The sequence below is a fragment of the Spea bombifrons genome, chromosome 1, assembly GCF_027358695.1.
Source record: "Spea bombifrons isolate aSpeBom1 chromosome 1, aSpeBom1.2.pri, whole genome shotgun sequence".
NCBI lineage: Eukaryota > Metazoa > Chordata > Amphibia > Anura > Pelobatidae > Spea > Spea bombifrons.
The window spans coordinates 49315974-49333246 of record NC_071087.1 but is presented as its reverse complement, the minus strand read 5'-3'; the positions used below and the strand labels follow the sequence as shown (position 1 = coordinate 49333246).

The window sequence follows — 17273 nt, the reverse complement described above, 5'->3', positions numbered from 1 at the left end:
ATCTGATCGGCAGGGTGAGCGACATAGACGGACCTGGTTCTACTGGTCCCAATACTTAATGGACCCCTCTACCCGATTGCTGTTGCTCTAATTGATCTGGGGGAATTAGATTCTAGTGCTGGGTTCTCTCTTTTCTAATGCTGTTCTACTGCTTGTGGATGCGACAATGTACCGTATTTGCTCGATTATAAGACGAGGTTTTTCCAGCTCTGAAAAATACCCCTCGTCTTATAATCAGGGTCGTCTTATAATTAGACCTCAAATAGGTCTACATGCTGCCCGGACTAAGCACCGGGGGCTCAGATGCAGGGGACCTGGATCCTCCTGTGTTATGCGCCCCCCCCAACTCAGAAGCACCGGTAAGTTTGGAGGAGGGAGGGGGAGTGTTACATGGGGGGTGTAAGGCATTTCTGGAGGCAGAGTGCTCTGTGAAATGCCTTTTAACCACTTTAATGCCACTCTGCCTCCTGAAATGCCTTTTACCTCCCTATATGCCACTCTGCCCCATAATATGCCTTTTAACCCACTAAATGCCAGAGTGGCATATAGGGGTATAAGGCATTTCTGGAGGCAGAGTGGCACATAGGGGGTCAAAAGGCATATCATGGGGCACAGTGGCATATAGAGGGTTAAAAGGCGTATCATGGGGCACAGTGGCATTTAGAGGGTTAAAAGGCATATCATGGGGCACAGTGGTATATATGGGATATAAGGCATTTCTGGGGCAGAGTGGCAAGCTTGGGGGCAGATGTGCATAACTGAGGGGGGCAGGTTGAAAAAAAAACAAAATATTTTTACAATCATAGCTTTTATTAACAAACAATTGTTCACATAGTTGACATGAACTAACATTTACTGGTAAAACTTTTTTCCTACAGGGTTGTTTTATATTCAGGCTTTTTCTTTTTTTCATAAATTAATATTCAGATTTTGGGGGGTCGTCTTATAATCAGGGTCATCTTATAATCGAGCAAATACGGTAATTTACCCTGCTGCGTCAGGGACTCGCGATGTATTTCTATAACCATGGGCTGTCCATTTTTGCCTTTTTGTCCTATCCCCCTTTTTCCCCATTGTGTTTTGGTTTTTCCCTTACACTTTGTGTCATAAAACAATAAAAAAACTTTGATTTACATAAAACATATTTAGTCAACAAAAGGCCCAAATGTATACTTTCAGTGGGCCCCCAGCCTGGTTGTACCTGCCTCAAATCCCCTTTAATTCCTGGTGGTGCATTTAGATGGAGCCAGCACAAACCTCTTCACTAGTGATTCCTCCTTTGCTTTATGATGTGGCCCTACAATATAAGATGGTGTGCCGACCCTAAAAAAGGACTACTGAAATGTTTTGAGGAGACCAAAACCAGGTGCCATGGGCCTTTCTGCAGCTGGTTGTTTTTTCCTTGTGTCAAACACACATTCACCAAAAACACTGCATTTAAAACTTGTAAAACGAACATGTTCTTCATAAAGCAAACGTGATAAATGATTCCAAGAGACAATCTTGTTTTTTGATTTTAACCCCTTAATTTAATGCATTGATTTCACTGGGTTTTGGGACCGCCCATTGTCCTTAAGGGGTTAATTTCTTTGCGCACATGCTTTTCATACAACATACTTAAATGTTACGTAAATCAAAAGCTCCACCAAAACTTTCCTGATGATGGACTTGATACATTCCTATTAAAGATCTGTTGAAAGGCAAGCCAGGCCAATGCCAGGTGAAATCTCCCATGGACCTATATTGCCACTTGTGTAGCAGATCCCATCCTTGTGTAAGAAAGCATAAGGGTGGCACACATAGGTCATTTATACTTTAAGGTTCCAGGGCTGGTTATAATACCAAGTCTGCTTGTGTGAATTTTGTTTTGCAGATTTTAATTGTTCTTTAGAACAACTTGGCAGAAGTCGTAGGTCAATAATGATATTTGAAGCAAAGCGAAAAAAAGGTATTGATGGTTTTTATAATTTCCTAACACCTTTATCTTGATGATTCTAGACCAGTATTTTCATAATGAAATGAATTTTCCCTTTCCCGTTTCGAACTAAATCGTAATATTGAAGTAATTTAATAATAATGAAATAGTCATGTACCCACCGAACCCTTCTTACACATTTGTTTCTGCTGCAAAGTATTTTTATGAACTAACACTTTCATGTTAGCTTTACTGATTTTAACACTAATAAAGGAAGTTAGATCATTTTTTTCAGAAATTGAAGTCTCCCAAATGCATGCCTATATAACACTTTCCAGAAAAACGTCCACCTTCTGTGATCTTACCCTCTAGGTCAGGGTTCTCCACACTACGGCCACATCCGTCGTGCCACAAGTTTTTATCCGGCCTGCAGGAACTTGCCCGGGCAACTGGGCTGGACTGAGATACCAGTATACCCACAATGCAGGGTTTGCTTGTGTTATTCAGTTGATCTTATGTTTCTATGTGTTTCTCATTTGATCTACAAATTGTGGCCTGTTTTCTAGCTAATGAATCCCCTGCTCATCTGAGACCATGCTGTTTGGCTGGGATGCAAGATAGCCCTATGGCCCTGTCCTGTATAAAGAGAAAAGACCATGTTCGCATGGAGAAGGAGTGTGTAGATTTGTTTTTTGAGTGCTGCCAACATGCCGAAGAACTGAGAGCTCAACATAGTGAAGACTTAGAATCAGCAAGATGTAAGCAATGTTATATTAGCTACTTTATCCATACTGTACCGTTTGATTTTAAGACAGACACTATTAAAGAAGCTATTAAGGAAAAAAATATAGGGACACAAGATCAAAAAGGCTAAGGGTTAAAATAGAACCCAGGACATAAGCAGAATGACTAGCTATGCTAAAGGTTATCCATAAATGGGTTTAATTAGGTTGAACTAGCCTCCTTCCCCTGTTCAAGAATAAAGCCGACCCCAAAGGCCTATTAAACATTTTGAATGGCACTATGAAGCTAGCATTAAGCTTGTTGGGTTTGTTGGTTGCTCTGTGTCTTTTTAACGTGGTGCTGACACCAACTGAGGAAGCGGTAGCTGGGCGCGCTAAGTCCGGTGTAGGGCAGGGTGAAAAGTAAACGCTGGGTGAGACACATCTTGGCTTCTACGGGGTTAAGGTTTAAATTGGTCATCGGTGTAATTGCTGTTGAGATATATAAATATATTCCCAACCTATACATAGTTTTAATTAATGAATTTAGCTATTCTGAATGCTGAGATGGCCACAGATATGCTCAGGGCTGGATTTTCCATAATGCAGACAAGACCACTTTTTCAGCAGCACATGTCTATGCTTTCAACACTTCTTAAAGGCTATTATTTTTACATTTTATTTATAGAGCAGCAGCATATTATGTAGTGTTATTACAATGATGGAAGGATACAAAGTTAAAATGAAAATAAACAAAATTACCAATAGCATGAATAAACATAAGACAACTGGCACAGAAGGTGCTGTAGTTTCTTTTAAGATATAGATAGGATAGATTGTAAGCTTTTCTGAAGAGGTGGGTTTTTCCTTAGCATTTAAAGCTGGGGAAGAGAGCTAACAAACATGTTGGGAGCAAATATTTATAGAGCAGAGCACCAGTTTCCCCCAGATCTATGGAGAACAATGGATCCCCCTTTCCAGTGAACTCACAGAAGTTCACGTAGGAGCAGGCAAAGAAATAAGACATGGGGAACAGCGAGCAAAATATGAAAACAGAAGAGAGAGGCCAGAATAATCGAGAATACTTTTCTCACAGAGAAAGAGAGGTGAAGAAATGCTTCTCTTTCTCAAAAAATCTATCTTGAAAAAACATGCCTTGGGACGGCAGTTTGCCAAAGTGCCGCTTGGGTCCCATGGACCCACCGAGACCCATGTAAGGGCCAGTTCCGGCTTGTAGATGTTAGCCGACAAGATTCGAAAGACATTCCTGAATAACTCTGGAAAACGTGTTGAACATGTTATTCCATATGTGAGCGGCAGATAAAAAAAACAACTGGGTCCCACAGCTTTAGCATATTGAAACATTAAGTATAAGATTGTGCAGGCAAAAATGGCTGCAAAAAGGAACAGAAACTTTTTCTAAGAACCAGGGATACCAACGCAAGATATCAAAAATTATAGTAGACATGTCCATTTGCTGCCACCTGCTGACCAGGTGCACAGCTAAGTTGCTCACAGAAACAAGCGATTTTACATCAAAATGGGTGAAGAGCAAGAAAGTACAAGCTTTGGAGTGCCCTAATCAAAGTCCAAACCTAAAGCCCACTGAGATGTCTGTTTGCGTTTGAAATCTCAAAATTGTCTTAGCGTTAAAGTAGTTCTGCATGAAGAAATGGGACAAAAGAGACTGATCCATAACTAAAGGAAGGTTACTAAATCACAACAGGGCATTAAATGCTGCATATATTTCTTTAATAAATACAAGACCAACACAATGCAGTTAGGTCAAAGATTCTAAAAACTTTCAGTACCAAAAATATGCAACAATGCAGAAGAACAGGGGAATGTATTTTTCACACAACTGTATCTAACAATAAATAGTTCTAGATATACATGCTGGCTGCCTGCTTTGTTGTATTGACAAATACCCTTTACACTAAAAATCTATATCTTAGAAGCTTTCTATTTACCCTCAGATGGGCTTACTTAGAATAAATTCTGACATTGCATCACATTATAAAATGCCTGACACAGTACCTTTATGTATAGGGTGAGTTTGATGGTTGGAATTAAGCTATCTGGTTGTTATATAATGGTGTATTATTTATTACAGTCGATGATTCAGAATGTGAGGACTGCATACCTGATGATGATGTTGAACTGAGGAGTTTTTTCCCTGAAAGTTTTTACTTTGAAACGGTGAAACTCAAATCCTCAGATGAAAGGTAGGTCGGAGGAACTTTTATTGCCTTTAACAGTAATACAAAATTTTACAGATATCTGGAACATATCTGAGAGTAGACAGAAACTGGTAGGAAACATTTTCAAGGAATGGTCATTACCCTGTGGAGATGGCCTTGGCTTCTGTAAACAAAAGTGGGAAGGAGAACCAGGACTCAGCAGTAAATCAAGCAACCACAGACAGGACACACTTGAGCAATAGGGATGGCCACAAGAATACTGTAGATAGCTAGCGTTAAGAGGATAAATATCCTTGATAATGCTCAGATGTAACCCTTGACTCTGGAGATGGGTGAAGGGGTTGAAGATGGCTGGTGAGGAAATACAAAGTCACACAGGCCAGGAGTCAGCCACAGGGAGACATAATGGTGCCAGTCAGTATAGGAAAAATAGTAGTAAGACAAAGACATAGTCAGCACCAAGACATTTGAAAGGTATAGTTCAACGGATCTAGATATCTTTCAAGGTCATACTAAGCCAGAGGTCATTAGCAGAAGTCAGGAGCAAGCACCTGCACTGTTGTCGGCTTGGTTTTACTGCAAGAACGAACATTGAAGTGCAAGTGTCAAGAGTTTAAATAGTCTCTTAATTGGCAAGATAATAAAAGAAAGGTATATCATGCAGTGTCTGAATCCAATCAAACTGAGGTTTGAGTCCCAGGTGAATATGATGCTATATGTCAATATGTCTCTGGTTTCCTTTCGAGGACTAGTATTTTTGGGAACAATTACCCATCCAAGTTTTACTCACTAGTCAGTGATTCAACTCCTAGGGCACATTGCACTTATAGCAAATGCAACTTTGAATTTCCTCAAATGGTGCCAAACTAGCCATAAAATGTCCAGACCTCCTTCCTATGATCTTGAACTGAAATACAGCCTTCACATATATTTATATATTTAAAAAAAACTCTACAATAACATTATCATCATATGTGCTTTACAACTGTTTTTCGTACATACATGACTAGAAATGTATATCTATTTTAGCAATCACCGATAACAATAACATCAATAATAATACATTAATAATTGCCAGTATTGAATTTATTTTTTAAAAAGTAAAAAGCTGACAGCATTGGAATGATTCTTTTTAAGACTTTTTTTTTTCCATATTGCACAACAGTGCTGCCTATTACATTTCATTTGGCAATGGAAGGGTTAATCTGTCAATGATACCGGTACTGTGCATGCGATGTGTGCTAGTTTTAGCTTTTAAGGGTGTGTTGGGTGAAGACTTGGGTACAAGTTTATATACCTTCTTTTTTGATCATTTAGAAAACTTGACTGTAACATTTAATTGTAGCATTTTTAGTGGTTGCTGAATCTGATTATTTGACACTATATACATATCATAGCTTTGACTGCAACACCGTATGCTGTGATATGCTACTTACAAGAAAATAAAATTAAGGATGAACTACACAGTTTTTAGTATCCTCCTTGCATTTTTTGTATAGTCCATTAATAGCATTTTCATTCTCGTTCTTCTAGTACAACTTTCTCCCTAGGAATACCAGACTCCATCACCAGCTGGGTATTACAAGGAGTTAGCATCAGCAAAAACAAAGGTGAGTTAGAGCTTACATGAGAGTTGTGGTTTTAATTCCTTAAATTCATTATACAGCATAATGGTCAAACTCCATTGAGTTTTTGCGGCCCTGTGTAATCTATAGCTAAATCAGTGCGGATTTTGAAATATCTCTTCCCCAACTGCGACTTTCCTGCAAATTCCCCTTCCAAATCCCACCTTAGCGATTATCAGAATTAACCAATCACATTCAAACTCATGTTAAGTAGAAGTATTACACACCTGCCATCATTTAAAGTGACTCTAATCACAAATAAAGTTCAGCTGTTCTAGTAGGTTTTACATGATATTTGTTTAGTTGCATCTCAGAGCAAAAGCCATCGTCCGCAGAGAGCTTTCAAAGCATAAGAGCAATCTCATTGTTGAAATATATCAGTCAGGAGAAGGGTACAACAGAATATCCAAAGCATTAGATACACCATAGAACACAGTCATCATCAAGTGGAGAAAATATGGCACAACAGAGACATTACCAAGAACTGGACGTCCCTCCAAAATTGATGAAAAGACGAGAAGAAAACTGGTCAGGGAGGCCTACTGCAACATTAAAGGAACTGCAGGAATTTTTGGCAACTACTGGCTGTGTGCTACATGTGAGACCAATCTCCTGTATTCTTCATATGAATGGGCTATGGGGTAGGGTGGCAAGACGGAGCCCTTTTCTTACAAAGAAAAACATCCAAGTCCCCCAAAAGCATGTGGGAAAATGTGTTATGGTCTGATGAAACCAAGGTTGAACTGTTTGGCCATAATTCCAAAAGGTATGTTTGGCGCAAACACAACACCGTACATCAGCCAAAGAACACCATACCCACAGTGAAGCATGGTGGTGGCAGCATCATGCTTTGGGGCTTTCTTTCTTCAGCTGGAACCGGGGCCTTACTCAGGGTGGAGGGAATTATGAACAGTTCCAAGTACCAGGCAATTTTGGCACAAAACCTTCAGGCTTCTGTCTTCAGCTTCAGGAAGCTGAAGATGAAGTTCACCTTTCAGCACGACAACGACCAAAAGCACACATCCAAATCCACAAAAGCGTGGCTTCAACAGAAGAAGATTAACGTTTTGGAATGGCCCAGCCAGAGCCCAGACCTGAATCCAATTGGACATCTGTGGGGTTATCTGAAGAGGGATGTGGACAGGAGATGTCCTCGCAATCTGACAGATTTGGATCGCTTTTGCAAAGAAGAATGGAGAAGGAAATCCCTGAAGAAATGGGTCTTGAGAGATTTTTTGAAGGACTGAAAACAAGAGTCAAGTCGGACAAGGTGGGGAAGGGCATTCAAGAGGATGAGCAGTCCTTGAGAAATCATGTATGTGTGCATTAGAGATGGAAATTAAGGCAGAGCAAAGACAAAGATTATCAGCTGATCTGAGGGAGAAGGTAGAAGTTGTTGTCCGATTTGACAATATTAATTTAGCACCTAGCAAATATACATTATTACACACACGCAAGTGGATGGCCAGGTTAATGTCTTGATATTTTGGTACAGGCTGAGAAGATTGTAAACCAGGGTGCCTCTGTAGTTCATTCTGTCATCTTCTCAATTAAACATACAGATTTTCTCTTCTACTTTACTTACAGAATATATATAAAGTTTCAGAACTTTTCAAATTTGTTTTGCTAATTTAGTTATTCCATTTCTACACATGGTATTTGCAGGAAAATGTGGAGAATCAAGCAACTTTATAAATAAACTGAAAACACATTGTTTACCAAAAAAACGTGAAACTTTTTTCTATTTATTTATTTCTAACTCTAGGCATCTGTGTATCAAAACCGTACGAGATTGTTGTATATAAGAGCTTCTTTGTTGACCTGAAGTTGCCCTACAGTGCAGTAAGAAATGAGCAAGTTCAGATTCGGGCAGTTGTCTACAACTATGAGCAAAGGACACTCACAGTATGTATTTGTACTAGATTTTGTTTTTGTTTGTCCTTATCACATTGTGTGTTTACTTAATGCAGGATTTAATTATCATGTACAAATCATTCAAATATGATGCTAACTGCTTGATATAGTCAGAATAAAAAAAAGCATTCCAATAATTTATGTTTAACATTTTTCTACTTTTCTACATTGGCCCCCTAGTATGTAGCATAACACTAGTAGTCGTTACTAAACAGCAATTAAAGAAGAATTGTGAATATAACACCCCATTCATTGTCATACCCTTATTTTCACATGAAAGTTTGTCAACATAAACAGGGCCACCATTAAGAATTAGAGTATTTGTCTGGCCCCCATCAGTGTTGCTACCCCTCCCCGTGTTCTCGGAAACCACATATCTTTCCCAGACCCCTATTTGCATCTTCTTGTCCCCTCAGTATCCCTGCCTCTCCTCCCTGTGTCCCCACCGCCTTTGCCACTCTCTCCACCAGTACCCATACCTCTCTGCATTTTTCCTCTCTCTGTACACCTCTGACTCCCCCATGGCCCATGCATATTTGCCACTTAGTGTCCATCCCTCACTGCCAAATCCACCCTATGCTCATACCCTCTGGGCCAATACCTCTGTATCCCCATCACCACTCCCACGGCTCAGCAGCAAGAAGTGCAAGGTAATGAGTGTGATGTCTCCAGCATTACCTCATGCTTCCTGCTGCCAACATGGCTCTACACAAAGAGGGGTAGGGGCAGTGAAGCTCCTTGGAAGGCCTTATACCAGTTGTACATAGAGGGCTGCGATCTTCTGGCCCGAGAGGCAAGTCAAGCCCTTTGGCCCCTTGTCCCCCCCTCCCACATATGCTGCAGGACTACATCTCCCGTAATGCTCTTTCAGCAAAGTGGCTGGCAGAGGAGTATGGGAGATGTAGTCCTGCAGCAGCTGGAGGGCCGCAGGTTGGACACCCTTGGCATAGACACTTACAAAGTTAAACGCACACTAACGCACTCATGCTTACACACACACACAAATGCTTACATACACATGCTCACACACAGACACACAAGCACATGCATGTTCACACACACAAATGCTTACGTACACATGCTTACACGCAAACACACATGCACATTCATGCTCACACACATATATGTATATTCATGCTCACATACACACTTACACATTCATGCTCACACACAAACCCTTGTACACACATGCTTACGCACAAACCATTACACATAATAACACACAAACACACTTTTACATACACTCTAACTGAATAACATACATTAATTCATAAATATTAAATCCTGCCGTCATCCCTTACCTCTCTTGTAGTTTTCTTTCTGGCGAGTTGGTCCAGCTTGACCTGGACTGTCTTAGTCCAGTTCGGATTGGTCCTTTGTAAACAATTTTGAAACATTTGTGAGGATACATGACCCAGCTATGTTCCTGTCTTCCCCGGCTAGTACAAAATTCTTTACAAACTGGCGGTCCAACTTGGACCTGGCTCATGTTAACTGGCCCTCCCCTGTATGTAGTACATATACACTGAACTAGAATAATGTTAAAATTCCCAGGATCTCAGATGTCAATTTATCAAAAATTATAGTTTTCTTGTTTAAAGTGGATTTGTCACTTTTCAACAATACTGCAATTCTGAGTTCTTCATACATCTCTGTATTGGTGTGTTTACAGATTAAAGTTAGAGATATAGATGTATTACAAAACCCCTTTACAGTATGAGTATTCCACTGGTAAATTCCCTCTCATTTGCATTATCTCTCTACTGTTGTAGACATGCTTATTGATGTTGATTGGTTTAGGCAGCCTTTATAAGGCTGGAAGAGAAGTAGTGAGATAACCCCAGGAGAGGAAATTCACAGGCCCTAGGTTCAATGATGTAACATTTTTAATTGTTTTGAAACAATTGTGCTGATTGACTAACAAAAAAGGGTGGAGTTGACAAAAAAGTTTTCTTTTTACCTTTCTGGAACTTTGTGAGAATCTTCTTACAATTATGTCTATTTTTTCCAGGTGAGGGTTAGATTTCCCTATGTTGAGAATACATGTAGTCTGGCCACTAAAACCTCTGCATATCAGGAAACGGTGATGATACCTGCAAAATCTTCCAGAGCAGTGAAATATGTTGTAATCCCTTTAAAAGAGACCGTAAATATTGAAGTCATTGTTCAAGAACGTAGCAGGGGTATATCTGACAGAGTGAGGAAAACACTCAGAGTGCAGGTACGTAACAAGTCATGGTTTGAATTCTTTATCGTTGTTAGTATTTAAGCCCCAACATTTCTCGGAGGTTAAGAACTATATGATATTTGGATTCTGAACTGTTTTCCACCCCTAGTCCCATGTGTATCAAATGCTCCAATTGATTTTAATTTTGGCCCATAATTAGTTGCTTCAAGCAGCCTAGATTGATTAAGACAGTGGGAGGGCAGAGGGGGAGTTGGTAGTGTATTGCTGCTCTGGAGCTGGAACTTCTCCTTAAGTTGGAGTTCTGTCTCAAGCTATTTCAAGGTCTCTGAATGTTGCAGTTCAAGTTAACCATTCCTTCTCCATGTACATAAATATATTCCACGATTTAGATATATTAATAATAGACCTGAGGCTCACCTATCCCTTCAAGTAGCATGGTTGGAGAGATCACTTCTATTTATTATAGCTTTGGACAGTAGGTTGATTTGAGCAGGTTTAAGCATTGTAATGTGTCCAACCATTATGTGCACTCATTATTCATTTGTACTCATCAAGCTAATATTATTATCCAAATCTAATCCATATATACATAACTTTTTAGCCTGAAGGGAAGATTAACAGAATAAAACGACACAGCGAAATACTGAATCCTGAAGGTGGGTTTCTTGTGCAAACATATTCCCAACACAGCACTGTAAAAACCCTCATATATGGATATATACGTGAAAATGTAAGCAGCAATAAATGAATGGGTGTAAAAAGGTCATAATAGTTTTTTTGGGGGGGGGAATAAACTATCTTTTAGGGGGAAACATAAAATCCAATGTAAATCTTTTTTTATTAAAATTGATAAAAGTGACTGCATAAAAGTGACTGCAGTGACGTATTTGGACCTATGTTGACTAGGTCTTGGGGGACAGCAGTCGTCCTGACACAAAACCAGGGGGAGATCGCCCTCTTGTGCAGTCACATGTTTGGCAACCCATTAACACTGTGGAGGTTGTGGCAAGCCGTCACAGCCCCAGTAGACTACTTTAAAAGGCGCTGTGTGTGTGTTTAAGTCATGGAATGCTGCCATATGATGTTATGTCCCGATGCCCCACAATGTTCATGGCCTTGGAGGGGGCTGCTGCGTGCATTTTCCTGGGTCCGGCCTAGGAAAGCACTCAAGGTAAATATATTACTAATGACACTGATTACTACTTGTATTTCTGCATTGTATAACAAGTTTGTATATCTGTACTTTTATTGTTTAGGAGGCAGCAAGCTGATATATATTCCTAAGACACCGTTAACTAGAATGGTGCCTGACAGTGAAGCCAGCAACTTTATAAGCATACAAGGTTAGTTAGTGGGTCCATTTGCATAATAAGATGATGTTCATTATTGTGCTGTCATATGTGAAATTATGGTCACACTAAACTTTTCAATTTGGCCTTATGATGTACTATTCTGGTATGTGTAAAGATTTCTTAACTGCTCATATTTTATAATATCTTGTTCTTTTAAGGAGACATCATGGCAGAGACTTTTTTGGGCACTTTAGACGATACTTTTCTGGGAAAACTAATTTACGTTCCAAGTGGTTGTCCAGAACAGAATATGTTTAGAACATCTCCCAATGTCATACTGACCCAATACTTGGATACTCTTGGGAAATGGGAGACTGTTGGTGCGGAGAAAAGAAAGCAAGCTATTAGACATATTACTGAAGGTAGGACAATACACCTTAAAACATTCATATTGGCTACGTATAACTGCTTATTTGTATGAGGTAGAGTTTTCATTTAAAATTAAATGTTTGGGTCGCAACACCCTCCACTAAAAATGAGGACAATCCTATTAAAATAATGGAAATGCTTTAGGTGAAATTAATCCTTTATGTTTCAGTGAATTCAAAAAAGGGAACGCATTATTAAAATTATATGTATTCTTAAAAGAATGTAAAGTCTGTCATAAATAGGGAATAAATTGCCACGTTGTCTGGATTTTTTCATGAATGGGTAGTTTCGTATAATCTGGAGCGGATCTTTATATTCTACTTTGATTTAATGAGCATCCCAGTTGGTGCATTTCTTATTGGTATATCATTGTTTAAACACCTGTTTGAAACAAGTGACTTAAATCAGAATTTTAGGGCCCTTATAAAACAAATGGTCAGGGCCCCTCCCAAGATGACTGCCACATACACAGATTTTCTCTTCTATTCATCATTTTGGCTCCGACAGACTGTTCAAGGGCAACGGTGGCACAGGCAAGGTGCTTGGAGGCAATGATGGCATAGCACAAGCTGTTTGGGGCAAATATGGCACAGGCAAGCTGTTTGGGGGCATAGACAACACAGAACAAGCTATGTGCAGACAAAGATGGCACAGCTATAGCACAGGAAAGCTGTTTGGTAGCACTGACAAGCTGTTTGGGGGCACTAACTGGTAAGCTCTTTGGGGCATTGAGCTGTTTGGGGGCATAGATGTCACAATACACTGTTTTGAAGGCAAATGTGGCACAGGCAAGCTGTTTGGAGGCAATGGTGGCATAGACAACACAGCACAAGCTATATGGAGGCATAGACAACACAGCATACGTGTGGGAGCAAAGATGGCAGGCAAGCTCTTTTGAGCACTGACACACTGAGTACAAAGATGTCACAGGCAAGCTGTTTGGGGACAACGATGGCACAGGCATGCTGTTTGGTGACAAAGATGGCAAGTGCATGCTGTTTGGGGACAACAATGGCACAGGCAACATGCATAGTGTTTGGGGACAAAGATGTCACAAGCAAGCGGTTTGGGCAAACATATGGCACAGGCAAGCTCTTTGGAGGTACTGACAAACTGGGGAGAAAAATGTCACAGATGCTATTTAGGGACAAAGATGACACATACAAGCTATCTGGGGACAAAGATGGCACAAATTATAAAAATTAGTTTTCAAAATGCACTATACCTTATCTGCAGCTTTTTACACCACCTTGCTGCCACGCTTATGTCTGTTCACATCTGCTCAAGTCAGGAGGATTGAGTACCAGTGCGCAGACTTCATCTAGTTTCCCATGATGCCTCTGCCAGTCAGGGCTCTTCCTTCAGCCCCCTATAATTCGAGAATGCTTTGCACCCTTTTCATGAGCTCCGTAGAGCTACCTCTAAGTTTTTTTTAAAGAATAGTACTCTCCAGGGCAGCGGGCCCCTGGAGAAGTGTTGTATCCTTTGAATCCTATGTAAGTTGTAAGGATCATTATTAGGTTATTATTTGGTTGCTGCAATTTATGAATCACTATATAGAATCTTGAAGTCAGCTCACGGAAACGGTCCCTAGGTATGTTCATCATCTCTTTGTGTGTAAACAGTAGCAGCAAAGACATAGCAATTAGATGATCACATTACAGTTTCAGGCTGAGTTAAACATAAGCTTAACTAAATCCATGGGAATAATTATTTCTGAGGACTTAAAGTTAAGCAGGCAGTGCAATAAAAGCATCGGGAAGTGCAAGCAGGATTCTGGGTTTTATAGCTAGAGGCAGTGATGTATTTACCTTTGGCGCCCTAGGTCCGACCTAGTCACCTGTTCCTGTTTTCGCATCCAAGGTACAATAAAAGGCCCTGCGCGACTGGGGCAGTGAGATATGACCTTCAATCTTTTAATGAAGGCTGTGCTGAGCCGGCATTGGTTCCATAGCGTCAAAAGTCCATAAATCAACAATCTCTCCTGTAACTGACCCATTGAACAACAGGGAACAAGGAGGGTGATTTGTCCCTCTGTTCCTAGTTGGCCTAAGCCAGCATAGGTCACTGTCTAGACTCATTAGAAGGAGAGAGCGTGAGTTCTCCAGAAGGATATTGAAATATTGTATAGCGTTCAAAGGAGGGTGCAAAACTGGTAATTTGTTTGAAGAATAAAAAATGATTAGGGAAGACCAAGGGATCTTTATATATATATGTAGTATGGGGGAGAGCAGAGAGAGGGATTTGAGATAGAAACATTTAAATACTTAAAGATGAGAAAGAGGCCATAATCTAAAACTGGTGGATGAGAGGTTTTGATGTTACGTTTTTTTTACCGAGAGATACGGTAGAGGCAAATAGAATGATATAATATAATGGGATTGGCATATGGATATCCTGAATCTAGGACCAAAGACTGATTAAGCCACACATACTACATCTGTAATAACTATCACATTTCTAAATAACATAAGGCTATACCAAGCAAGCATCATGTGTTCTAACCATTCTTAAAGGGTCACACCAGCCATGACAATTTTAATGTGTGAATACATGGAGGGATTTTGTAGAATCCCCTAAATGTATTTGCCCCTTTTCCTACCCCCCACAGTTATTTGCTGTGCCTGAGATGTGTTCGGTGCATCTCCTGGGCCCTTGATATACTTACAGCCAGTCAGCTCCAGCGCTGGCTCAGCAAACTCCCTGGGCATCAGTGCCATATTGCCATAAAACTTTGAGAATTTTAATATATGTTCAATTCAGTCATCAAAATGAGCAATGTCATTCATAATTATTTGATGCATACTTTATTTTTGCAACAGGGTATAATACACAGATTACGTACCTTAATCCTGATGGTTCTTTCCTGGGAAATACATGGTAAGGTTATGTTGCACTTCTTACTCCCTTACTACCTTTTTGACTTATACATTTTTAAATGCTCCTAAAATACTGTGTTACAAGTTCTCTTGTCATTTATTAAACTTTATTTATTAAACATTTTTCAGTGCATTACTATGCCTGGGAATTCTCAGGGTTTTTGCCCCAATCTCAGCGTCTCAAGGTGAAGGGGCAGGCTTCTCAGGGTCACATAGTCTGGAACTGACTTCTTCCTAATCCTTCCCTACTGTTATTGTTTCTTAAACTCCCAGTATGTTATGATTGACATCCCTGCTTAAATACAGGTAAATGAGTTAGTGGTATCTTTAAATAATGGCAAGTCAAGGTTTCCATGAGGACCTCTAAAGGGGCATTTGGTTAACATATTTGGAGAGTCACTACATAGAATATTCACAATGGGCTGTTAAAGGGTTAATATTTCAAGAGTGTCAGGATCAGCTCATTTAGAAAGACTCCAGATATGGTCCCTACCCATGTGATTTTGGAGTTTGGGATGATATCCATTTTGCTACTCTTTATAGGCACACTGATTGGTATCTAATCATTTTTAATCATTGTTACTGTATATAATTAAGACAAAGTTGCTTAACAGCATGATATCTTTGTATTGCCATCATCAGAATTTTCCTCCCTCATTTTCCAAACACACACACTTCGACTACAGCACAAATACTTGTTCCAAAACAAATGTAGTTTCAGTATGTTATGGGTTTTCTGTCTTGAAGCAGTCTGGTAAACATTGTCCAATACTTTCATAGTATTTTGTTTTTCCTACAGGTTGACTGCGTATGTAATGAAAATTTTCGCAATGGCCTCCAATGTAGTACCAATTAACAACATGTTGATATGTAACAGTGCTAAATGGTTGATTGACAAACAAACTAAAAATGGAGACTTTCCAGAGAAGGAAAGTCTTTTCTCACGGAGACTGCAGGTAATAAGTTGGCCTGCAGGACAGAAGGCTGAACTGAAAATTTTCTCATATGTGGTGTGATTTTAGACTAAATTATTTTCAAAAACACATTATAGATGATGCAACTTCTGTAATTACTGCATACTCCATCCATAAGCAATGAGGGGTAGGAACCATATACAACAAAATAATTTACTATAAATATACAGTTGTATGAAAAAGAAAGTACACCCTCTTTGAATTTTATGGTTTTACATATCATGACATAATAACAATCATTTGTTCCTTAGCAAGTCTAAAAATCAGGTAAGTACAAGCTTAGATGGACAACACATGACATATTACACAGTGTCATTCAACAAAAATAAAGCCAAAATTGAGAAGCCATGTGTAAAAAACTAAGTACACCCTTCCTTAGCAATTAAGATGCTAAGTAGCAGACAGGTGCTGCTAATCAAATGCCCTTGATTCATTGGTCATTAGCAAGTGTGACCACTTCTATAAAAGCTGATGTGGGTGACTGGGGTTTGAATCCATTGCCTTACACTTCCAGTAGGGGCCATTGAGCAAGTCTCCTTAATGCATAATGCCTACCTCAATAATATGACAGCATGAAATAAGAGAGTCATGCCAGCTTGGACGTCGCCCAAATTAACAAGGTCTGTGTTGCTAGTGCGGCAGCAGATCTAATGAGAGGGTATATAAGAGGGTATATATGAAGCATATGAGAGAACTGCAGATTGATAGAAGACCTATATCCACAATTAGTGAGAAAAGGCTAGTTACCCAACACTTCAACATGGCACCTGAGATGAGACATAAGATTATGGATAAACTAGCTACAGTCAACGCTCAAAAGGAATAAGCAAGCTAATTGGAGAAGCACCACCGACAAATATGCCAATAGATGCCTCACAACCATCCCTACTACAACCATAACTCAGACCAATTAACTGATATATGCTACAGCTGCTTTAATCATAGAAATGCTTGGTTTCACAATCAGGAAGGACAAGATAACATACCCTCCATGGAAAATGAAGCCAAGATCAAGGCAACCCGGAGAGTTAGTTAGCAGCTGGTAGAGTGTGAAGATTAAGACTCGCTTACTGGGAAAAATACAAGGGCCTTACTCCATGCATTAGAGAAACAGAGGCCAAAAAGATAAACACT

General features: G+C 39.7%; 1 protein-coding gene across 1 annotated transcript in view; it reads left to right on the top strand.

Annotated features, from left to right (window-relative positions):
• LOC128487022 (complement C3-like) overlaps nt 1-17273 on the top strand; it is a 72953-nt gene that overhangs the window by 32480 nt on the left and 23200 nt on the right. Inside the window, exons 16-26 of the mRNA XM_053461570.1 lie at nt 1874-1948; nt 2482-2673; nt 4751-4862; nt 6372-6448; nt 8229-8368; nt 10389-10598; nt 11167-11221; nt 11822-11908; nt 12076-12279; nt 15109-15166; nt 15965-16121. Of these exons, the coding sequence (XP_053317545.1) occupies nt 1874-1948; nt 2482-2673; nt 4751-4862; nt 6372-6448; nt 8229-8368; nt 10389-10598; nt 11167-11221; nt 11822-11908; nt 12076-12279; nt 15109-15166; nt 15965-16121 (1367 nt within the window). The remainder of the gene's footprint in view (nt 1-1873; nt 1949-2481; nt 2674-4750; nt 4863-6371; nt 6449-8228; nt 8369-10388; nt 10599-11166; nt 11222-11821; nt 11909-12075; nt 12280-15108; nt 15167-15964; nt 16122-17273) is intronic.